This window comes from Eleutherodactylus coqui, chromosome 9 (genome assembly GCF_035609145.1).
Source record: "Eleutherodactylus coqui strain aEleCoq1 chromosome 9, aEleCoq1.hap1, whole genome shotgun sequence".
Lineage (NCBI taxonomy): Eukaryota > Metazoa > Chordata > Amphibia > Anura > Eleutherodactylidae > Eleutherodactylus > Eleutherodactylus coqui.
In genome coordinates this window covers 73,081,474-73,105,783 of record NC_089845.1, presented here as the reverse complement: position 1 = coordinate 73,105,783, position 24,310 = coordinate 73,081,474, and the positions used below count along the sequence as shown (strand labels likewise).

General features: G+C 41.6%; 1 protein-coding gene across 4 annotated transcripts in view; it reads left to right on the top strand.

The window, feature by feature from the left end:
* CEP192 (centrosomal protein 192) overlaps positions 1–20,884 on the top strand; it is a 121,790-nt gene extending 100,906 nt beyond the window's left edge. For 2 of the 4 annotated variants that reach the window (XM_066579513.1, XM_066579512.1), the window contains exons 33-47: positions 2,770–3,030; positions 3,682–3,800; positions 5,528–5,637; positions 6,684–6,825; positions 7,948–8,123; positions 8,967–9,090; positions 9,165–9,270; positions 9,473–9,674; positions 11,191–11,270; positions 13,226–13,321; positions 13,422–13,541; positions 14,688–14,800; positions 15,469–15,592; positions 17,549–17,607; positions 20,013–20,884. In XM_066579513.1, the coding sequence (XP_066435610.1) occupies positions 2,770–3,030; positions 3,682–3,800; positions 5,528–5,637; positions 6,684–6,825; positions 7,948–8,123; positions 8,967–9,090; positions 9,165–9,270; positions 9,473–9,674; positions 11,191–11,270; positions 13,226–13,321; positions 13,422–13,541; positions 14,688–14,800; positions 15,469–15,592; positions 17,549–17,607; positions 20,013–20,145 (1,965 nt within the window). In that variant the 3' untranslated portion in view covers positions 20,146–20,884. Of the gene's footprint in view, positions 1–2,769; positions 3,031–3,681; positions 3,801–5,527; positions 5,638–6,683; positions 6,826–7,947; positions 8,124–8,966; positions 9,091–9,164; positions 9,271–9,472; positions 9,675–11,190; positions 11,271–13,225; positions 13,322–13,421; positions 13,542–14,687; positions 14,801–15,468; positions 15,593–17,548; positions 17,608–20,012 lie in introns of those variants that run through there. The other 2 variants (XM_066579514.1, XM_066579515.1) reach the window with 2 other exon arrangements.
* Positions 20,885–24,310: the final 3,426 nt, after the last annotated feature.

Below are 24,310 nucleotides of genomic sequence, written 5' to 3'. Positions count from 1 at the left end.
TAGAGACTCTAATGTGCTTATCTTCTTGCTTAGTTGTGCAACGCGGCCTCCCACTTCTTTTTCTACTCTGGTTAGAGCCTGTTTGTGCTGTCCTCTGAAGGGAGTAGTACACAGCGTTGTGGGAAATCTTCAATTTCTTAGCAATTTCTCGCATGGAATAGCCTTCATTTCTAAGAACAAGAATAGACTGTCGAGTTTCAGATGAAAGTTCTCTTTTTCTGGCCATTTTGAGCATTTAATTGACCCCACAAATGTGATGCTCCAGAAACTCAATCTGCTCACAGGAAGGTCAGTTTTTTAGCTTCTCTAACGAGCTAGACTGTTTTCAGATGTGTGAACATGATTGCACAAGGGTTTTCTAATCATAAATTAGCCTTCTGAGCCAATGAGCAAACACATTGTACCATTAGAACACTGGAGTGATAGTTGCTGGAAATGGGCCTCTATACACCTTTGTAGATATTGCACAAAAAAACAGACATTTGCAGCTAGAATAGTCATTTACCACATTAGCAATGTATAGAGTGCATTTGTTTAAAGTTAGGACTAGTTTAAAGTTATCTTCATTGAAAAGTACAGTGCTTTTCCTTCAAAAATAAGGACATTTCAATGTGACCCCAAACTTTTGAACGTGTGTGTGTGTGTGTGTATATGTATGTATGTGTGTGTGTGTGTGTGTGTGTGTGTGTGTGTGTGTGTGTGTGTGTGTGTGTGTGTGTGTAATATAATTTTTTTTTCTTTTTATCTTTTCATATGTTTCTCACATCAGCCTATGCAAAAACATATATATTGGTAATAGCTGACATACCCGGCTTTGCCCTAGTTTATCTGGTACAGAATTTGCACAGAAAACTATCATAAAGTCATGCTTACTTCAGAGGAACCGAGGAATAAAATATTTATGCACATAGAGGAACGTTAGATTCTCCTCAGGCTGCATGTACTGATATCCTTCTGCAGAATGTGCCACTCTTTCCATTCTTCTCACTTTTTAGCCTTAAAAGTAATGCCCCTTTTATTCAAATTTCACCTCAGACTAGAGGTTGCAGCCCTTTATTAGCCTTAAAGGCATGCTTCATCCCTGCAGTTCATGGCCGCTTCCTTATGTACTTTACAGACTTTCAGTATATGCACACAGAGGTGAGTTAAATTGTGGTGCCAAATTTCACTCTTGTACAACATCGGGAAGTTACATTACATAAGGCTGCACTTACTTTTACAATCCGCATTGAATAATCGAGTTGTGACCCCTTTAACTTTTTCTACTTAGGACCTTACTTATCCTATTTAGGACTAAAAGAATGCTTGTGGCAAATTTAATGTTTATACGACACCAGGAAGTTAGAGAATTAGTGGTGAGTCAGTCAGTGAGGGCTTTCGCCTAGGTAGGTAGATAGATATAGATATCTTCCGTCTTAATAAATGACCGCATCTAAATGGGTAACTTGTTCAATATTATACACGGGTATGTGCAAGTGAGATGTTTGCACATACTCCCACACATCCGAGGCTTAAAAATCTCCTGAGAGCGGTTTCTGACCCCCTCCATTTGGAGAGAAGCTACTAGAACAATGAACCGAATCAGTTTCGTCTCTTAGGAATCAAGTGTTTAATAGTAACACAGACCTTGAGGCGTTAACATATGTTAAACCATTGGCACCTAGAGCCAATCGTGAGTTCTTATGACTTGGGTGCGAGGGGGACGGCACGGCATGCGTGTATTTTTATTGCTGCGTCATTTGGGGTATATTTGTACTGAGATGATAAACAAGAAGCGTACTAATGATTGACCAGCATTGTGGCACTGTCAGTTGCTTTGCATGCATGCACTTCTCATTGTAACCAATTTGAAGCAGTACAGTGAAGTCAGAGGGATATGATTAATTCCTATAACAATATTAAAAAGAATAGTTCCCAAAACTGACCCTTGTGGTACCACCACTAGTAACTGTGACCCAATCGGAGTGTATACCATTAAGAACCACCCTCTGTTTTTTATTACGGAGCCAGTTACTTACCCACTTAGTTTTCAGTTCTGCAACTGTAAGTCTTTTTTTTTTTTTAACTCGTTTATATTGAAATTTTTTTTTTTATTCTTTATTTTTAATTTTTACAGATCATATTTGGTTACAGTTTACAAAGTGTGTTCATTGTGTACCGTCATGCAAACATTGTGAATATAACAGTATTAAAGAGTTCGAACGGTTTTTCTTTGTTGTAAGTAAGGAAAAGGCTTAACATATTGCAACATTCCAGGCTTAGTGTTCTTCTGTTCGTCAACTGTGCTTCTTTTCTTTCTATACAGTAGAAACTAACATATCCCGTTAAACGGGCATGACACAAAGGGGGTTGACCGGGGGGACACCTTTGTGGGGGGGGGGGATAAGACTCGGTCGTTACGTTGCGCAGGGTAAGGCTGTCGAGTTTCGCTTCTATCTGCTAGTGATCCCTTAACGAGCGGTATTCCTCGGTTTCCTGGTACACCATCCAGTGATACCATATTTTCCTGCACCTTTCCTGTGTGCCCTTTAGTGCCGCAGTGAGGTCCTCCATCTCCATAATCCCTCTTACTGTATTGAGCCATAGAGCTATTGTTGGTGAGGTTGTCTGCCTTATATTGAAATTTTAATGGTATACAAACATGAGTATATTATAAATACAACTCAAAAAGACCGTACAGCATATATACCTTTTACAGATAAATTGCAGTGGTTGATTATAATACCATACTGAACTGTAAGTCATTTTTGACGCTTTTGTTCCTCTTAGATACCCCTGTCTGGTTATGGTGGGACAAGTAATGTAATACTTGAAGGAGTTAAAAAGCTACCAGACACCTACATGATAACACTAAGTGGAGTGATGCCTGATCGTGTAAGCAGGACTAATATCTCTGTCAAGAACACTGGTTCCAGAGCAGCTTATGTTAAAGCAATATGTTTTGCAAATGCACAGAAAGACCTCCCAATGGATTCCAGCTCTTGCTTAGTCACTCCTGAGAAGTTTGTACTGAAAGAGGGTACTCATCAGGTAGGTTCTCTTTGGGTTGGATACTTGGATGTAACATATCTTACAATATGAAGTTCCTTAAAAAAAAAAAAGTAACCTGTTAATGAGTGCTTATGTGTTTTTACAGCCGTTGCTCTAAGCTCTAAACCTGCATATATAGTTTATTTTTTGTTTTTTTTTTAAGCAGTTTAGCCCAGTATGGGAGTCCCCTTGCTGGGAGTGATGGATGCTCAGCTGTCTACAGTCAGTGGAGCTCCTGCTCTGACGGCCAGGATCTCCCTGCAATCCCTACCACTTTACTCCTTAGATGCTCTTGTCTGTGTTGACCACTGCATCAAAGTGGTTGCCAGTGCCCTTTCTGCCACAGCACCTATCACGCTTCCATAATTCTTTCATGGGCTGTCATGCCAGTCAGACATCCCAGTTAGACCATTCTGGACACAGGGTCTAATTGTAGATCAGTCACAATACTGACAGGTATGGTATATACAGTAAAGAGCTCAAAATAGGCCAGTCAGTATAGAGTTAAACTGATCCTTTTTGATTACAATTTTTCCCCTTCACTCTCACCCACACCCAGATAAACATGTGTGCCTCTATATACAGTCATTCTGTGTGTCTTAAATGTTTTCAGCCTTTCTAGATGTACATTTTGTTCATTTCTCACCATAGACTGTTACTGTATGTTACCACGGCTCAGAATTAGATGAATGTCTTCAGTCTGGCACATCGCTGTTATTCACTGTCTGCTTTTTCTGTGGCGATGAAGTCTCCAGGCAGCAGTTTCGCAGGTAAGTTATTACTGTGATGTGTGCACAGCAGTAAAAACAGGACTTGAAGTTCCTGAGCCCCAGTGGAAGATCTGTCACAGGGCTGCCCAACCGTCTTGTCCCATAAGAGATACTGGTGCTCTCTTATGCAACAGAAAGGGCCTTAATGAAAGCATAACTTCTGAGCGTATTAAACACAATTGCTCTTCTTTGGATAGTTTGAGAGATTATCCTTAATTCTGAATGTAAGCGATGCCTTTTAATCTATGAACAAGCAAAAGTGAAAGAGAATGGTTCACTTTTTGTTGGCTAACTTTATGCAGGCATAAATATCATTGTTGGCTTGTTTGGTGTAAACGGCAATCATTCAGTCCCTGTATTGGCTTATACTGGCACTGAATGATTCTCGTTTGAACGAGCCAATGTTGCATTTGCTTGTCTAAACGGGCTGAGAAATTGCGAACAAGTTAGCCGTGACTTCACTCGCTTATTTAAACGCTTGTCTAAAAGGACCCTCAGGCCTCCTGTTCACGGGCAAGATTGAATTGTGGAATCACCGCGGATGATCCGCAGTTCAATATGCCCATAGACATGCATTGGGCATCCGCAGATAATTAAATACTTACGGATCTCACTTTTTCTTGGCGTGCAGATCACATGCGCGGGAAAACACCCGCAGCATGCTCCGTTTTTTTGTAGTTTCCCTCAGGAACTGCTTCCATTGAAGTCAATGAAAGCCGTCCGATCAGACGCAGCTGACAGTTTTTTTGGTTTGGTTTGTTTTGTTTTGTTTTTTTTAAACTCCATCACAGTGAAAACCTTGAAAATGGGAATGAAACCATTAAAAACTATTTTTTTCAGAATTCTGCATTTTCGATCACTCTCACATCGCTCAAACATGCGACTTTCTCACAAGTGTGAAGGCACCGCTACCCCTATAAATTTGTCCCTGATACACCTAAAATACAATGGAAAAAAATGGCTTATTAAAGGGGTTGTCGCACGAAAACAGTTTTGCACTGCTGCTCAACTTATTTCTGGACACAGAGGACCCCCATTCTTGGGATCAGTGGGAGTTCCCGCTGACAGACAAAAGGATTTCTCGATGATGTCCTGTGGATAGGAATAACGTGTGTCTTCTCCCCCCCCCCCCCACACACTTTATGGCTTTCTTCACACAGTTTATGGTTTCAACTGAGTGGGCTGAACCCCTATGTCCATAGGCATAATTCATTTAGCGTGAAATACGCAGATCAATTTTCCCATCGGGAATCCTTGACCATCTGCGGTTAAACAGCGGCGGACATGATTTATTTCTATTTGCGGATTTCACGCGCAGGAAAAAAAAAAGCAGCCGGCTCCATTTTAACGCGGATCACCCGTGGATGGGCCCCATTGATCTCTATGGGTGCGGGAGATCCGCAGTGTATCAGCAAATGCATTTGCGGGATGCACTGCGGATTTGAAAGTTAAATTCAATTGGGAAGGTGGGGAAATGGCTGGGAGTTGGGATTGCGGTTTTTATCACGCGCAGATGATCTGCAGTGCATCCGCGTATGAAAAATCCACAATTTAAAGATCATCCGCTGCGGAAACCCCATCAAATATCCGCGCAGGCCGTATTATGTCTGTGGACATGAGACCCACTTTGTTTTCTTTAGTAATTTAAGCCGTTACTCAGTTGCTGAGCTGGTACTAATGGTATTGCTGTAATGGTTCCTTTTTAACACCAGTTGGTTTTTTAACAGAGCGCTGCTGTACAAGCCTGAATCTGCACAAAAAGCTGTTGCTGGGAATACAAAGTTGAAAAATGTGAGATTTGATGAAGAGTTTCACTGTGAGCAACTGGTGACTGAATGTAAGCTTAAAGTTTGCTGTGCAATACAAATCTTACTGGTACACATTTTCATGCTGAGTTTGTTTAGCTTTTAACTCTTAGTTACTATTATGTAAATCACAGCTTTAAATAAAAAGGTTGTAGAAACATATTGGGATTTTTCCAGATGTTTACTGCTCCCCTTATATTGTATGGCCGCCTGCAGACCCCAGGTCGGATCCCACTGCGAGAATTCTCGCAGTGGGATGCGGTCCCGTGGCCCTACAGTGGCTTGCGCCTCACCCGCTCCCAGCGTCTTCAGTCTCTGCTATGCACCGGCCAGCTGGCGCATGTGCAGAGCGGAGCCGGCCCGCACAGAAATGGAACACACTGCGATTTGTTTTCCGCGTGTGTTTTCCCGTGTACAAATCGCGGCTGTGTGCATACGATTGCGTTTTGCAATGCAATTCTATGCAGGCGGAAATTCTGCGGGAAATCCCGCTGCAGAATTTCCGCCCGTGTGCAGGAGGCCTACGGCTCATTTATATTTGATGGTCTCTCTGATATTTGTAACTTGGGGATGAAACACAAAGTATAGTGATGTTTTTGTACCTTTCTGGAAATTTTTCCAGTGTCCGCTCAAACAGTGCTGGTCAGCCTCCTTGATTGCAGAGTTTGTTAAAAGTTACAAGTTTGTGCTCTGCAGCCTACTCCCAGGCCCAGTGCTTGAACTGACCCTTGATAATCCTCACAAGGTTGTCTCAGGAGAGACTTGAATTATGTCCTGCTAGGCTATGTCATCCATGTATGATTGCTGTGTGTCTGACCTTTCTGATCCTAACTTAACCAACTATGCAGCTTCCTGCCGCGCAGAGCAAACGGGTTGATGATCAGACATTGATGTCCTTTTGCAAGGATATTACAGTTCTTGTCTCTTCTGAAACAACCCCTTTAATTTCATCTCCTCCGTATTGGTTCATCTTTGGGATGAGTAATGCTTTTATAATCAGCCTGATAACATTGTGACTGCTTAGCTACAGGATGTTAAAACCAATTTTTCTTGAGTGTTGTATTTCGTTTGTCTTCAGTGTATGATTTGCCACAGAGACCGAATGATGTTCAGCTTTTCTATGGGAATATGCGCAAGGTTACACTTTCTGTTTTTGGAAGTTTTTCCGAAGAGGACAATCGTGCATCTTTGCAGCCGTACCTAAACACTAACATTGCCAGGTAATATATAAAATATCTCAAACTAAAGTAACTAGTTTTACAAAGTTTGGCCCATTTCTAGCTGTTATGCTGTAGGAATCAGGCTGTAAATTGCACAGTGGGCCCAGGTTGGTACTAGAGTCCCACTTCACTTCAATAGGACTCTACCTGCAGTACCATCCAGGCCCAAAAGAGCTAGAAGTGGGACAAGAGCTTTAATGTCAAAAGAAACCAAAACTCCACTGTATGAACCTGGCCTAACTCATGCGTTGCCTACATCAGAATTTATTTTTGACTTTTTATAGAGCGAAAGTAATGCTGGGTTCTTGTTTTTGCAGATGTAGATTAAATTTAAAATATATTATAGTTACAGGTAGTTTGATAATGAGCTCATGGTAAACTACTGTTTTAGTTACAAAACTGCATGCCATGAACAATAAAACTACTTTTCGCTGCAGTCACATTTCAGTTGCCCCATGTGAGCCTAACCCTTACCCTTTGCAGTGTTACTTGACTATAATACTAATACTTGACTACAAATCACTACTTAAAGACTATAGCCACCTTCACAGGCTGTCTATGTAGTCGTGTATGAGGTTTTCATTGTACTAGTCTTGTCTCTACTTTCTACATTGATAACACATTGAAAACATGAGTCAGTTAGAAAAGTTAACATATTTTTTTAATAGTTTCTCCCTTATATACAGTGAATAGCCCTAACATTAAACCAGACTGATTAAGATTATTTTGTTGCAATGGCATCTATCAAGGGGTGGGTTATACTGGGCAGCAAAGTTCAGGTTTTGTAAGCTGGAAAAATTGGCACACATAAGCTTTTGAGTGACCCTGACAAGAGCCAAATGGTGAAAGCTATAGGAGTCAGATTATCTCCAAAACAGCAGCTCTGAACTGATGATGGGGTTATGGGCGCCTATCACGACTTATTGACTCTCTGCCACAACAAGTCAGAGGTGCTTTGGGCAGCAGGAGGGGCATCGACTGGTATTTTTAACCTAATGGTTGACCTGCATGCGTATAATATGTAAAAAAATACATTTATGTGTTTGTATATAATCTTGTTGTAATATTTGCGTACATTCTTAATCTGTATCACAGAATGCGTTTTTTCTTTTGGTAATAAAGCCCCCTAGGAAAAACTGAAAGAAACCTTAGTAATACATCGTTGGATGTTTTACCTGTCAAAGGGCCACAAGGACCTCTTCTGCCAAATACTAACGTCTCCTCACAAAATAACAATCCTGAACAACATCTATGGACTGTCCAGCCGGAGAGCTTAGTTCTGCGGGTGCCTACTGTTGGTATGTGGTGGTCATCAGAGTATTTTATTTGTTTTTGGAAATGGGTTATAGGCTCGCCTTTTAACCCCTTAAGGACCAGGCTGTTTTGTACCTAAAGGACCAGACACTTTTTATGGATTTTACCCATGTGGTGGTTTTACTGCCATATTTTAGTTTTCCTTAGGCTGCCAAAATTATTTTTGCAGCTTTTTTTTCTAAATATCTTTTTCACTACCTTTTTTCCGTTTTTTTTTTTGTGCTATTGGGGGGGTAAAAGAAAAAAAAAAAATTTTTTTTAGCGTAACATTTATAGTCGTAGGGCTATTTTTCAAATTGGTGTATTTATGCTAAAATAAAGTATGGGAACGGGTTCCTCATTTTGTTTTGGACATTTTGATACATAATATATATGACTTCAGATTATAGGGCGCATACAGCGACTGTCTTGATTGGCATCGGCTTTGGGTCGCCTTCCTTTTTCATGTATATATTTTTATTTTATTTTGTAATTTTTCTTTTTATCTTTTTAACCTATTTTTGTACATTTTTTTTTCAATGTCCCCCATGACATCATATTAGACCTCTGGGGGTCATTCACATGGTCCTTTTTTTTAAGGCAGAAGAAAATGGAGCTGGGGGAGGGCCACATCGTTAAGGGGTTAAAGTCTGTGTACTTTCTTTGCCAATAAAGTCAGTTTATGCACTTTATTATAACTGTCCTATAATATATCTGATCTGAAATGTATCCTTTCTCATGGATGTCAGGTTTAAACTAATTTTGTGTTTTTGGTTTTAAGCTTGTATCTAAAACTTCGTATAATCTTTTATATCTGTTGCTGGCCTAAGACAACTCCTCTTTTGCAGGTGGATTGGCAGCCACAGGCCATATCCAAATTGAGAATAATTCCCCGAAATTCTTACAATTTGATCTATCTTGGCCTGCTCATTGTCTTACTATCACACCACAGCATGGAAATGTCGAGCCTCAGTAAGTCGCACTCAAAGTTTAAATTCTTGATGAAAGCTAAAATTTATGTTGATGCATGTTTGTTTTTATTTTAGGAGCCGTACAATTATTCTAGTGTGTCCAAATCCTTCGATGTCCACAAAGCAGTCCATGCTTCCATGGAATGGCCAGGTCTATGTCCATGGTGACTTTGGCCAAAAGGTACTTTGCTTATAATATGGGGAAAAGATTGTCACCATAATTTCAACCTAAGTAAGCAGCCATAAGCAAAGTGTTTATGGGGTCATAGGTTTTGAGGTTTGGCAGTTGGCAAAAAAATGTTTTCAAATTTTTTTTTTGGTTCGTCTTGTCTGTTTCCCTTGCATACCATCAGTGCGTTTTGTTTTTTTTTACTTTGCAACAGATTGTTAAAGTTCAGGTAACTAGTGAGCCCTCCTTAGTTGTGCCTGCAAATGATGGAGTACCAAAGTCATCGCCTGCATTCTCCCCTCGTCTGGAAGCTCCAGTTCATATAGCAAAACCTCTTTCTCAATCTCCCTCATCTAAAGTTGAAATAAAGAACCGAACCATAGTGTTTCCTAGAACTGTTGCAGCTGGAAGTTCAGGTAACACTTTATTTTCTATGAAATGTAAAGACTAAGTGGGACAGGACCCCCCCCCGCCTGAATTAGAATTTATTTTTTCGTCATATTATGACTGTTTTGAAATGTTGTTGTTTGTTGTGAGTAGGAAACGCATGTCTAGCACTGCAGCCTGGTGATCATCCTGAACTTTGTGTTTTGGAAAGGCCACCACCTGACCACTGCAGCCAATCAGAAGCTGTAGTGACCAAGTGCCCTTCTCCTACCATAATCACTCAAAGAATCTTGAGTTGATATGCCAAGAGAACAGCATCTGAGAGCTGGATCACCGGGTCTGACGGGTAAATACTAGAGATGCGCGAGCATACTCCCTAAGGACAATTGCTCGATTGAGCATTGTCCTTAGCGAGTACCTGCCCGCTCGGAAGAAAAGGTTCAGCTGGCGCGGGTGAGAGCTGAGTTGCGGCCATGAGCTGGGGAGAGCGGGGGGGGGGGGGGGGGGGGGGAGAAAGGGAGAGACAGATCTCCCCTCCGTTCGTCGCCGCCGGCAGCCGAATCTTTGCTCCCGAGCAGGCAGGTACTCGCTACCTCAATCGAGCAACTGTCCTTAACGAGTATGCTCGCTCATCTCTAGTACCGTATATACCGGCGTATAAGGCGACGGGGCGTATAAGACGACCCCCCAACTGTCACCTTATACGCCGGTATACAGTGGTGAAAAAAAAATAAATTCATTACTCACCTCCCACGGCGTTCTGTCGCGCTCCGGCAGGCTGTCGCTCGCTCCTCGTCCCCGGCGCAGCATAGCTTTCTGAATGCGGGGCTTGAAATCCCCGCTTCCAGAAAGCTAATACACACGCCGGCAGCCATAACATCATTGAATGGCTGTGATTGGCTAAAGCGCACGTGGCTTCAGCCAATCGCACTATTCAATGACATCATTGAATGGGTGTGATTGCTAACACGTGCGCCTTCAGCCAATCACAGCCATTCAATGCTGTCATAGCTGCCGGCGTGTGTATTAGCTTTCTGGAAGCGGGGATTTCAAGCCCCGCATTCAGAAAGCTATGCTGCGGCGGGGACGAGGAGCGAGCGACAGCCTGCCGGAGCGAGCGACATCCTGCCGGAGCGCGACAGAACGCCGTGGGAGGTGAGTAATAATGTTTTTTTTTTTACACTTTTTTTTTTTTTTTGTATTACCGGCGCATAAGACGACCCCCGACTGCAGAGCAGATTTTTCGGGGTTCAAAAGTCGTCTTATACGCCGGTATATACGGTAAATACCGCTGGTTTTGTTTATTTTCAACATGCATTTGTCATCCAAATGTTTTAGTTGTTGTTTTTTTTTGTTTGTTTGTTTTTTTTGTTTTAAGTGTTCACTTTGTGGTTAATGAATACTTTATGATTTATGAACTTGGCCCATAGTGCATTAAGCATTGATTGGTCAACTGAGCAATTTCAGGGATTTGACGTTTGGCCTTTCATCTTTTCTTTGTTATTTTTTTTTTGTTTTTTTTGTTTTTTTTTCCGTTTCTTTTAGAAACTTTTCTGGACATTGAAAACTCAAGTGATAAAGATGTTAAATGGCTTCTTTCATCTTTTGCACCTCCTTATGTTAAGGTACGATTTTCTTTTTAGTTAACTGAAAATAATGTACAGATTGATTTAGAAAGCTGAATTATAGTATCAATATGTATTTTTAGCCTATGCAATGCCATGCTTTTTGTGATTTTTGTTTTTTTCCCCCTCTTTTGCTGTTTATTACAGAAATCATTTTATAAAACCCCCTGAGTCTTAAAAGACTGTTCACAAATGAATATGCACTATGATCTTATGTGAGATTGCAGCATACAACACCTAATGACCCTTTTACACGAGTCCAGAATCTCAGATTCTTGTTGAGAATCATGCAGTCCTCGGGCACTTATTGTAAAGCTTTTCACATACCTCTGTGAAACACTGAACGAGAGCTGTTTAACCCCTTAAGGACTCGGACCCTTGGTTTTTTTTTGTTTTGGTTTTTTTTTCTCCATTTTCGGTTTCTCCTGCAGGACCCCGAATTATGCCGCTGTCAGAATTGTGAGAAACATTGTATGCAGCGGCATCAACCCCTTCATACAAACCCCCCCTAACCTCTGGGATGTAAATGTATGTCTTGTAGCGTTAAGAGGTTAACTGAACTAATAACAGTTTGCAGCACTATTTGTTCAGTTAAGAAGAAACTGAAAGCCATGTTTTTTTTTGTGTTTTTTTTTTTTTTTTTTTTTTACGCATTTAAGTTAATGCGGGAAAGAAGTGTTTTTACTTCTGTTTCTTCCGTTTTCTGAGCAGAGAAACAGAATTATGATTGAAAGGCATAATCCAGGTGTGAACCTCCTCTTAGGCGTGGCACAGAAGGGAACTACACTAAAATGGAAAGCAACTTGAATAAGTTTAAACTGATTTTCTCCCATGTAACTGATGTTCCAGCAGAAAAGGATTTACGCTGGGCTTTACCCTATGCTTTTCGTTATATTGAAGTCGGGGTATTGAAAAAGTCATCTGATATTAGAAATGGTACTACTTTTTTCTATCGTTTGTTGGGCTATCCCACTGTGCCTTCTTTCTGCGAGTTAGGCTGCCTGTCCACAGGCGTATTTTCATCGCATTCCCTGCGGCGATAATTCGGCCGCAGGGAACGCTCTCCATAGTGTTGCTATGGAAAGCGCAGCCCCTTTGTCCACAAGCCGAGAATCATAGTGATTCTCCGCTCGCAGGTGCGATTTTCTGTGGTGAGCCTATCTGTCAGATAGCTGGCTCTTGCTCCCGGGCCGTGGCTCCTGCGGACTGTCAGATAGCTGGCTCTTGCTCCCAGGCCGTGGCTCCTGCGGACTGTCAGCCTTACTGAGCTGAGCTACACGAACAGACCGTTTCACTGTGGCTTGGTGCTCACAGTGATACTGACTGAGTTCATACGTGGTTGGCAACCTCGCCACGTAATCCACGGATAAATAAAAGCTGCTCAAGTGTTTATTGACAATGTTTAGAAAGATTACCTTTTGGAAATAAAGTAAATATTTTCTATGCTTCCTATATCTACTTCTTGTTTGATTACAAAGTATAAATTAAGGAGAACCTATCAGCAGTTCCCAGTTTGTACCAATGTGATGGTGAAGTTTTAGCTTTTTCCAAATCTACTTATTGTATAAGTAATGACAGCAGCATACGCCGGGAGACTGCGGACCGGCGCATGTGCGAGACTCTACTTTTCCATAGCAGGTTTTGCCCTGTCATTTTCACATGCATCAGCGGCAATCTCTGGAGACTTCATCTGTCCTGTGGAGGACATCGCTGGAAGGGGCAAAGAACTGAGCAGGAGAAGATTCTGTCTGGCCCGCCCTATGGCCATTCTGTGCTGGGGGTTTTTTAACACCATTTTTTATGGTATACCGCTGCCATTACTTGGACAGTAAGCAGATTTGGAGAAGGCTAAACTTCATGGTCACATTGGAGCTGCTGGCAGTTTCCCTTGAACTATTGCTCTGTGTAAATGTAGACTTCAGTGGACCCAAACTATTTATTTATTCTTTCTGCAGGCAATTGACCAGAGTGGAGATGTATATCGTGCGACTTATGCAGCTTTTAGATGCTCTCGTGTCTCTGGAGTTCTTGCTGCTCATGAGAAACTGAAAGTATGTCACTTAATCTTACTTTCTCAATCTTATAAATATCTTGGTTTTGCGCTTCTACCCAAAAGATATGAACTGTGTTTGTGTTTTTGTTGTCTTTTAGGTTCCAGTTACTTTTTTCCCTAGAGACAAAGGTGATTATACTCAGTCTTGGGACCTGGAATGCCATCCAGTTTCAGAGCCACATTTGAAGTATAAAGTGAGATTCCAGCTCTGTGGAGAAGTAAGTACATTTGTACATTACACATCGCTGGTTCCCTGACGCTATTTGTTGCATTGGAAAAACATTTGTCTGGCTAAGTGCCAAGACTAGGAACCGGCTATCTTTTATCAGTAAAAACTGCTGTTGGAATAAAACCGTAAACTGCAATATTTTGTGCGGTTACATTATATATACACATACATGCAACTTCTGTCTACCCAGACTTGGTAATTATGATGTTAGAATGTACGTAATACTACTGTCAGCCTAAATGAACTTTTTCTACATGCTGTGTTTTTACAGCAGCTATTAAGAGACTTTCTTCTGCAGATCTGTGTGCCTACAGTGCTGCGGCATAAAATGTCTTAATGACTGCTGTTAAATTGAGAATCGTGCAGCTGCAGGTCAAGATCCCAGCTGGCAGCCGCCTTTACTAGGTGTGTGGCTGTTTCTGAGACTTTCTTTCCTTTTTTTTACAGTTTCTGCTGCCTTAATCCATCTAAACAATAGATGCAGCTGCAGCACAGCTGCTTCTATTAGGTGATCGCCGAGTGAATTGTTAGTTGACAGCGCTACTGTGTCTAATTAAACCCAGCGCAACTGTGATTGGGACAATTTGCACATTAGCGAGGCTGTGTTTCCTAGTAGCTGTGGCTTCTATGACATCCCCAGTTATAATGAATAATGTAAAGCAAGCCGTGTCAGCCTCTTGTGACCAACAAGTTGTGTGTTACAATATTATGGAAGAGCGACACAAATCCCCTCTTGCCGCGTCTGAACCCCCTTTCTTAACATTATACATTAAAATAAATGTTTTGTGTTTTTAAATTTGTATGAAATATGAAAATCTTGAAGAAAAAAAAAAAAACTAAATTTTTTTTTTCTTATGCTAAAATCCCAGGAGAGTCTAATAAAGTAAAAAATACCGCGTGTGCAAAAAAATAACGAAAACCTCCAAAGCCTTACCTGTCACTTAAAAGATGCAAAAGTTTATTTTAATGGCATAAAAAAAAAAAAAAAAAGTTAGCAAGCACAAATTATGGACCGGCTAAATAGTGTCTGTTAGAGTGCGGTATAATTGTATATTTGTGCCATGCACTACTTCTTTGTACTGATACCTTTGAATAATGTGTGGTAACTTTTTTTTTTTTTTTTAAACCTTTCAAGGGTGTTCAAGATGAAAAGGAGTTGGCGAAAAGTTCTGTTGAAGCTTTAGTAGCAGACGGTCAGCTAAAGCCAAGGAAAAGATCTGGCTCGGAGGCGTCTTCTCTGAAGCCTGTGTATGTGAAAATGTCTCTGTTTTAGACTTGGTGGAAAAACGCGTTGAATAATTTTAGTATCAACTTCTAATCTAACTAGTTACAGGAAAATGAAATTCGGGAGCCCGGACTTTATGAAGAAATCCTTATGCCTTTATTCAGTGCTTGAGTACGGAGTACGCGCTTCAGCTTGTATGCAAAGCCTTGTTCACCTCATTCATCTGTTAACCCCATCCTTATAAGCATTGCTCATTAAGGACCATCTGATCTTTAACCCCTTCTTGTTCTATATCACTATATTCTGTGTTTTCAGCAAGCTTCAGTGATCATTATGATGGATAAAACTATTCTATAAATACATAGCAGTTCTGCGACAGGATACAGTAACGGATGCCATCTTAAATGAAGGATTATTGATGGTAGCCAAAAAGGGAGCTGGCCTTGGCAATTTATTGTCTCCCAGTTATTTTTCCAGCCAATCCAATAAGGCACAATGGTTGCCACAAAGGTGTTTCCAAATGTGGCCACACATTTTCCTTGTTCACTAATCTAACTAGCAACTTGATGCATTCAAAATGGCAGTAGTCGTCCCCACTAGGCAACTTTAATTTCATGAAATGTGAGGTTAATAATTTCCTGTACGCACTATATACGTTCCCATCCTTACTTTACTTTGTAACACCTACTAGGCACGATGCAGCAGTTCTTGGAGTCTTCTCCTCAGAAGAGTTGTATACCTTTCCATCTACACTTGTTGGTCAATCCAGTTCATTGAAAGTTAATTTAAGGAACAACTCTTTCACAACCTACTTGGTAAGTGTTTTTAGTCCTTTTCCTTGGATGAAATGGACATACTGAATCAATATACTTTACAAGTCTTTAAAATGCATTTTCTTTTTATTGCCATTGTCTGCTGTATCATTTATAACACTGAAGGCCCTTTTACACGGGACGATTATCGTTCCGAGTTGTTCAAATACCCGAAGGTTTTTAAGAACGATAGTCGTACCGTAAAAGTGCATGCAGAGACTGAATGGCTGGCTGTTCAGTGTAAACAGCAGTTCAGTTCTGAATGACTGCTTACAGTAATTGGAGGGGGAGCGAGCGCTCTTCAGCCACCCCTCTGAGCGCTGCCAGCAATAACCGTTCCTGTGTAACAGCACACGAGCAAGCTTCACTGCGACGCGCTGTTGGGCATCGTTTGGCGGACAGTTCGTCACGTGTAAATGGGCCTTAAGGAATTCTAAAGTAGTTCAAGTTTATATCAGCATTCTCTGCCAAACGTACAAAAGAACATTCAACAGTATTGGCATACACTTGCATAAGGGTGCTTTTAGACGTAACAATCTGTTGACAACGGATACCTGACAGGTTGTGCCTGCGAGTCGTTCCTGTGCTTTTACACTAAGATGAGCATTGCTGACTGAATGGAGACGGAGCGGTCTGGGGATTGTACTAGCTCACCCGCCTTAATTCACAGTTAAGCAGGCAGTTGTTTATAAGTGAATGAATGACTGCCTGTTTACATGGAGCAATATGTCATTCACTTTTCTGCATGCAGAAACTAAACGACTAACAAGAAGTGAACGACTTCTTGTACGTCGTTAAGTCGGTGCATATATTTACATTGAACGATGATCCTTCAGATCATGAGAATCTGCACTTAATTGTTCCATGAAAAAAAACCTTTCAGGCCCATTTAGACACAACAATTATCGCTCAAAAGCCATCTTTTGAGCGATAACCATTGCATCTAAACACACGGCCATCGTTTATTTTTGTGCACTATTCATTCATTGGTGATTTATAGCCAGCTAGAAATCACCGATGACTATTATCATTGCCACATGCTGATTTTCTCAGCGGGTGGCGCTGATGGTATTCTTTCAGCTGGTATCTCACTTGCAGTTCTCAGTGAGAACTGCAAGTGAGACACCAGCTGAAAGCTCAGAGAACAATGCAGCTGTTTGCATATACAAAACAGCTGCTTTGTTCTCGGTGTTATTGCAGTGGTATCTTGCTCCGCATGCATTGACTCTTAAGTAGCTAATTACCTACTTGGATTTATGCAAAGATGATTGCTCAAATCTTTCACTCAAACTGTCGTTAGAGTGAATTCTTTTTTTTTTTTTTTTTGAGTGATTTTTATCCTTCAGTGTAAATGGGCCTTAAGTCTCATTACCATTCCAAAAAGCACAGTATGCTTTGGTTTGTTTTTTTGCGTACTGTTGTCTCAAATACGTTGAAAAGCACTTTACATGTCAGTCTATCCCTATTTACATCAGCACACCGTTGTGTTTAAGCATTGGCCTATCCTGCTAGGCAATCATGATGCTGTGACCCAACGATCAGGCTCACTGAAGTGAATGATCCCCCTCATTGTGCTTTACCAGGGACAGCCGTCTTTACGGAGAAGCTACTGTGCCTTTGTAAGTAGTGAGGTTGGATCTTCAGCAATCAGCCTTTTATGGCTTTTCCAAAGGAGATCTCCTGTTTAATGTGTTTTTGGCTACTTCTTTATACATGGTTGTCCTAGGTGTTACTGAGCCATGTACTCCTACAAACAAACTTACTTCAGCCCAGTCAGATATTTGGCTCATAAGCAGGAATACGCTTTCAGTAAAGATTGCTCTAAAGGATAATGAATATTTTTACAGTTTTCTTAATGTAGAAATTTCTTGCATGAAATCTGCATGAAACGTGTTACTAAGAAAAATAATCTGCATGGGCATGTGTTTTAAAAGAAAAAACTCTTGTATTAACTTCCAGCTGAGATTTTTAAGTCCAAAAGAGCCGTTTCACATGAAGCATTCCAAGTATTCCCTTAGGTAAGTGAGTTTGTGGAGTTTGTTCTTACTGTGTGATACTAACATATGCCATTTTACAAGGAATCAGAATCCAAGTAATTCCACCATTGTTTTTATTTCTTTCTACATTTTGAGGTGTTCCCTATGTAGCATAAATAACTTGTTAATTTTATTGGTTACAATTATAACAATTGGTGCTATTTTGGGGTACCTATGATATTTTGATCATTGAACTGGATTAGCATGATGTTCACTTGATGGAAGAATTGATGTGAAGTTTATTCTGCAAGTTGATGCAATTATAGTGATACATTTCATATGCTTTGTTTTACTACTTTTGCACAATATCCTTTAAAGTACTTTTGCGTTGCATCAATAGTTCTATAGTACAATTCTTAACAGATGCAGCGATGGATACACTGCACTATATTAGTGTGTGCATTATACCTGCCTCTGTGTTACACTGATAGGCAGCCCGGTAAGCTTCCAGCCGCCATTGCCATAAATTGGCAACCCACATCTTTTTTTTACACATTTTATGTTCCTGTGGGTAACTTGCACCATACCAGCTCTGATCGCTATGATAAGGCATTGTAGGACTTCTGTCCTGCAATGCCTTATCGCCTGTTACAGCGCTCACAGGCACTGGCAATACAGAACGCCGGTATCTGGCGTCCTATTGCCATAGTAATCTGCGCGCTCCCTCTGCAAACCCTTCTCATGCCGTGATCTACATAGATCGCGGCAGGGAAGGGGTTAACAGCAGGGGTCGCTACTCCAACGCACCCCCAATGTTGCAGGGGGAGCCCGGCTATCGGTGACAACCAGTTCCGGCTGCCACATAGCACGGGATCTCTTATGATCTCGCACTATCCCCAGATTGTAGCTGTATGCCCTGTAGCGCTAAGTACCCATGGAGCATGCTGTGATTTATCCTCCGCTTGCAGAAACCGCAATTGGTTTCCGCAAGTGTGAAGAAAGAACATATTTCTGATAGCATGCTATGGGTGCTATGTGCTGAGGAGCCGCGGTGCGGATGCCCGCTGTAGATTCTGCAGCAAATATCCGTCCATGGGCAGGAGTCCTTAGATATACCCGTCCAAGCTCAGAGTGGTCCACAACAACACCCAATTCTTCCAGACTGCAAGCAAGGTCTTTAGCTGTATAGAGCACCTTATCGTGAACTGGCCTGCTCATCCCCGAAGAAGACACAGACAAAGCCTGAGAGTTTTGTGCTTGGCTAACAATGTCCTCCATATTGCCTGCTTTAAAATTCTTTGTTTCCTGTTATATTCTTAAATTCTTCTATGTACACACTGATATTTTGTTTAAAACGTGTATTTCTATAGTCCCATCTGTTGCTGTAGGAGTTAAATACATTCATTAGAGATCTTATAACAAAAGCAATGGGGGGTATTTACCGTATGGATATAGTGGATTTATAACCTATTATGCTGCTGTATTCTGTGTTGTGCTCTTAACCAAATGGCACAATATTTGATGAGTCATTTGAGCTAATACACATTGGACCAGTTATGATATCATGTCCTTTTAACTCCTGCCTGACATCCGTCACGTATGTACAGCAGAAGTTAGAGAGGTGTGTATGGCGTGGGATCAAGCAGAGAAGTAGAACCAGTAAGTGCGGTCTGTTATACAGTTGACGCCTGCATTAGCCAGGTTTGGAGAACTTTGATCGCGGCCATTTAACCATCTGGATGTCAGTCGACTTCTGTGACATAAGTGCTTAGACAGAGGGAAAGGGGTTCCCCTCTGTAAGGTTTCATGCACATGGGTGGGTCAGATTTATTTTATCGCCATAGCATGCTATAAGTATTTTCTGTGGAATCCAGAGGCAGACACCAGCTCCGGATTCCGCAATGCAAATCCACCCGTGTGCGTGAGGCCTAACCTGGTTAAATTACCCCTCACAATGCTGTCACAGGGGTAGTCATGGCAGCCAGAGGCCTAGTAAATGAGCACAGGCTTGCCAACTTAGTTTTTCCTGTTACACTTTGAGAGAGGGAGGAATTAATAGGAGAATGATGAAAAGAGAATACACAGCAATACTGCAGTATTGCAGTTTGTTTATAACAATTTTTAAAAATGGATTTAAAGAATGCCAGAATTGCTGTTTTTGGTCATCACACCAAAAAGTAATCATAAGGTTATGTAGCCCGAAATGGTATCAATAAAAACGCCTCCCTTCGTAAACACAAACTCACGCAGCTGCATTAATGGATAACAGATGTGGGTCTATATAAATATAGAGAAATAGATATATAGACACATTTTGCACTATTCTTTTTGAATTGGCCTGTGTTTTTGGAGAACCTAGACATTTTGTTATACACGTATCGGGAATCTTATTGCTTTGTTACCATTATACTGTATTTTGTATTAACCCAAATTATTTATTTTTTTAGAGGCCACCATTATATCAACCTACCAGTGAAATTCAAACCTACAGCCGCTGGCACATTCGAGGGCCGCCTTGTTGTTCAGACAGACGCCGGAGATATCTGTATTCAACTTCTTGGTGAAGCATTGCCTAATTAAAATGTGGATGTAGCCTAGGGTGTGTAGCGCTATTCTGCTGCTATGTGACAATCACAATGTCTACGTGCTGCACACTAATGTCTACACTTTCTGTATTGACTTTCATGGTTTGTACTTGCTGGTTGATGCATTGCTGTGTGTTGGTTACTCCCAGCCCCACTGAGTAACAAGTCTCTTACAACAAGCTGCGTAATAGTAAATGATAGAGTAAAAGCGGATAGCGGCAGGAGGGAAAATTTAAACATTTAGTTTAAATTAAATGTAAACTTTAATATGGTCCTATAGGAGAAATCTATCCTAGAACGGCTGTTTTTGTTTTTAATTGCCAAGACACCTTATATAAACTGTTCTCATTGATGGTTCTGTGTCTTGAATGTCAAGCTAAGTTCTCTTTGTACCTGCTGCAAAGTTCAGATGATCTTTCTGTTTAGAGTTCTCTAAGCCCAGTATGAAATTGCACCTTGAATTATGAGGACTCTACTGAAGGAGGGTTAAATTATTTCTTGAATTGACGTTAATGACTGCAACTTAACTTTTTTGTAAAAAAAGTGTGTAATATCTGTGACTACATTTTTAATCCAAAGCTGTATTTCAGTAAGCCTTAAGACTCTTTCCGCCCCGAGGGGTGGTGTAAATCCGTCTGTATTTTTATATTGCTTGTAAAAAAGAATTGGTGTTTTTTCTTTTAGTCTGAAGTAAGTGTATTTCTATATTTATTTTCACCAAATAAACTGATTTTGCATCTTTACTATATTATGCATATTTATTTCAAATGTTTCTAGAAGATGCTAAAGAGAAGTATTAATATGGATTTTTAGATCTGGTGTATGTAGAAGCTGCTAAATTTGACTTTATAAGGCCGGCTGCATGCGGCTGGGTCGGATTCTGCATGGGGAAGCCCACAGCGGAATCGGCCCCTGTGCCTGACCAGCATCCGCACGCACCTGACATCTCTTTACTGTACTGCGGCTGGCTTGGGCAGCGAGCCGTTGGAAATGCACGTATAGTGTTTTTTTCCCCCCAAAGCCCTGCTGTTGTCACTAGTCTAGGACGAGGCTACCCACCTCCTTTCCTCTATGTCAGCGGGTCGGATGGCTTCCATTGACTTCAATTAAATCTGCACAGAAATAGAGCATGCTGCGATTTTTTTTTTTTCCTCCACAAGTGGAAAATGGCAATTGATTTCCGCTTATGTGCAGGAAAACACATTTTTTCATAACATGTTATGGGCGGTATTTGCTGCGGAATCCGGAGGTGAATGCACGCTCTGGATTCCGCAATCTAAATCTGCCCGTGTGCAGCCAGCCTAAGAAATCTGCCTAAAAATAGAGCATGCTGCGATTTCTCCATCACGAGCAGAAAATCGTCATTGATTTCCTCTCGTGTGCAGGAAAAATCGCATTTCCATTGCATGCTATGGGCGGTATTTACTGTGGAAACTGGAGGTAGACACCCGTTTGGGTTTCCGCAATTCAAATCTGCCCGTGTTTGCAAGCGGCCTTAAATATAGGGAAGGGTACGTATAATAAGACAACCCATTATCCTAACATCTGTGACGTTTTGCAGAAAGGTATTTTCTGCACCAAAAATACATAATTAATATGGGTTAATTAAAATGCGTAATACTTTGTGTTCTGGGAGCAATGAGTTAATTGGGTAACAATGTACACTGGTGTTTACTCCTGTCATTGTAATAGAACAGAACGGCAGCGGCTGGGATGCATGATAACCAGCTTTAAACTGGGCTGGAATCCGCTGCAGGCCTCCTCCGCTAGCACATTTCGCATAAGGCTATGTGAGCTTGGCCTTAAAGTGGTTGTCTCTCGAAAGCAAGTGGGGTTAAGTACTTCTGTATGGCCATATTAATGCACTTTGTAATATACATCGTGCATTAAATATGAGCCATACAGAAGTTATTCACTTACCTTCCCTGCACTGGCGTCCCCGTCTCCATGGCTCCGTCTAACTTCAGCGTCTAATCGCCCGATTAGACGCGCTTGCGCAGAAGGGTCTTCTGCCTTCGGGTCTGTCCGGCAGCAGCGGCGTTCTGGCCCCGCCCCTTCTACGTGTCATCGCGTAGCTCCGCCCCGTCACGTGTGCGGATTCCAGCCTCCTGATTGGTTGGAATCGGCACACGTGACGGGGCGGAGCTACGCGATGACGCATAGAAGGGGCGGAGCCAGAACGCCGCTCGTGCCAGACAGAGCCGAAGGCAGAAGACCCTTCTGCGCAAGCGCGTCTAATCGGGTGATTAGACGCTGAAGTTAAATGGAGACGGGGAGTAAATACTCACCTAGCAGGCGCTGTCCAGGGCCCTCTCACTGGGCTGCGGCACTCCGGCAGTCTTCCGTGCAGTCCTCAGCGCTGAGAGAGCTTTCTCTTGCTGGTAACGGGGCTTGAATACCTCCAGCAAGAGAATTCTGTGATTGACTGAGGCGGCGTTCCCAACCAATCCGAGCTGGCGCTCGATGAATAGTCACAGCAATCTCTTCCGTTACTAGGAAGAGAATGCTCTCTCAGCATAGAGGACTACACGCATACTGCCGAAGTGCCGCAGCCGAACGAGATGGACCCGAACGCCGCCTGCTTCGGGGAAACTAGTTACTAGGGAATTGTGCCTAAGAGTTGTGTTTAGCACTTGTTTCAACTCTCAGATAAAATCCACTATTTCTAAACACTGCTTGAAAAAAAGAGAACTGTACCTCCCAAACATGTTGCTCTTTGTACCTTTTTATTAATACTATAATAAATATCTCCTGCACACTATTGGATCAAGCCTGGTGTTACTGGAGAACACTATCGTTTGGCATTCCTGGATACCAGGGAGGGGTTCTGGTGAGCTCTAGACCCTTTCCTTCGGCGTAAGTACTTCGGTTTTATCAAACAGAGCACAGTATTAATTTCTTAACGGACACTGAGCGCTGGATTTTTTTTCTGTTTTTGCATATATTTCACCCGTCAGAGCAATGGAACCTGATGGACCCGATAATAAATCCACAAGATCCATTAATTGCTGGCGTCATAAGATGGATCTGGCACTGCTTTGTTTTTCCTTCTAAACAGCAGGAAGGCCATGCATCACGAAGTCGTGTACAAGTATATCCTCAAAGTTTGAATAATTGCATTATAGTAAAATCTCGGAGATTATGGCTGCAGAATCCTAGTTTGTCAATACAACAGCCTATATGGATGTGCTACATAGAGGTAGTAATTTTAACAGCATCTAATATAGAAAAAAAAAGCCTGCAGGCTTTTTTTTGCGCCACATCTTGACCCCTTTGCCTGACCTTTGGTGGATGATTTTGGTGTCATTAAATTAGTGACATCCTCACCACTGCCATAAAATCTATGGGCATGTGCCACTATGGGGAGTGAAGTGTTGCGAAGCGGCAAGGAGAAAAGTGGGGCTGGTTTCGTGAGGCCATGGTTCACAACCCCATATCGCACTTTCCACCATGTGAAAGCCCCGTGGATGCGAGGCATTCTCATGCATCACTACGGGGAATCGGTTTTCCTCCCAGCTGTGGCCGAAGGGATTTCCCAGCAGTGGCAGAGGATTGCTGTAGCTCTCCTATTGCTTTCAATGGAGAGAGAGACCAACAAAATACAAAGCGACACTGAATAATCACCTAACCAAGCAGATATAGAAGTTCACAACAACCATTTTTCCAAACCTTTTATGTTCACGTAGCGAACATGGGGTCTACACGGTGTCCACTATTAGGCCTTCATTAGCTGAGCACTTTTTGTTTAAGTGTAAAAACCCTTTAAAACTCTAAAGCCCACTGGGATGTAGATAAGGGTGTTCAATGTTTATCTTAACTTTAGTTCTGCTATTTATAGTCTTAATGTATTTGCAAGTCAAGAGTGTTTTTTACACTTATTTTTTGGTTAAAGTGAAGTCATTTAGATTTCTCTAAGCATAAATGACTTTTAGTCTATTAGAGAACTGGTAGATGAACCCTTATTGTGCAGTGTAGTATTCCACAAAAGCCAACATATAATTTATGGAATGTAGAAGACCTTTTCAAATTTGCATAATAATTGCAAATGTCCTTTGAATGTATTTTAATATGTAAGTCATGATCTTGAGATGGCATTGGAGGGTCAAAGGATAGGAGTGGAATTAGTCACGGATCAGGCTACACGGCATGGGATTTCTATG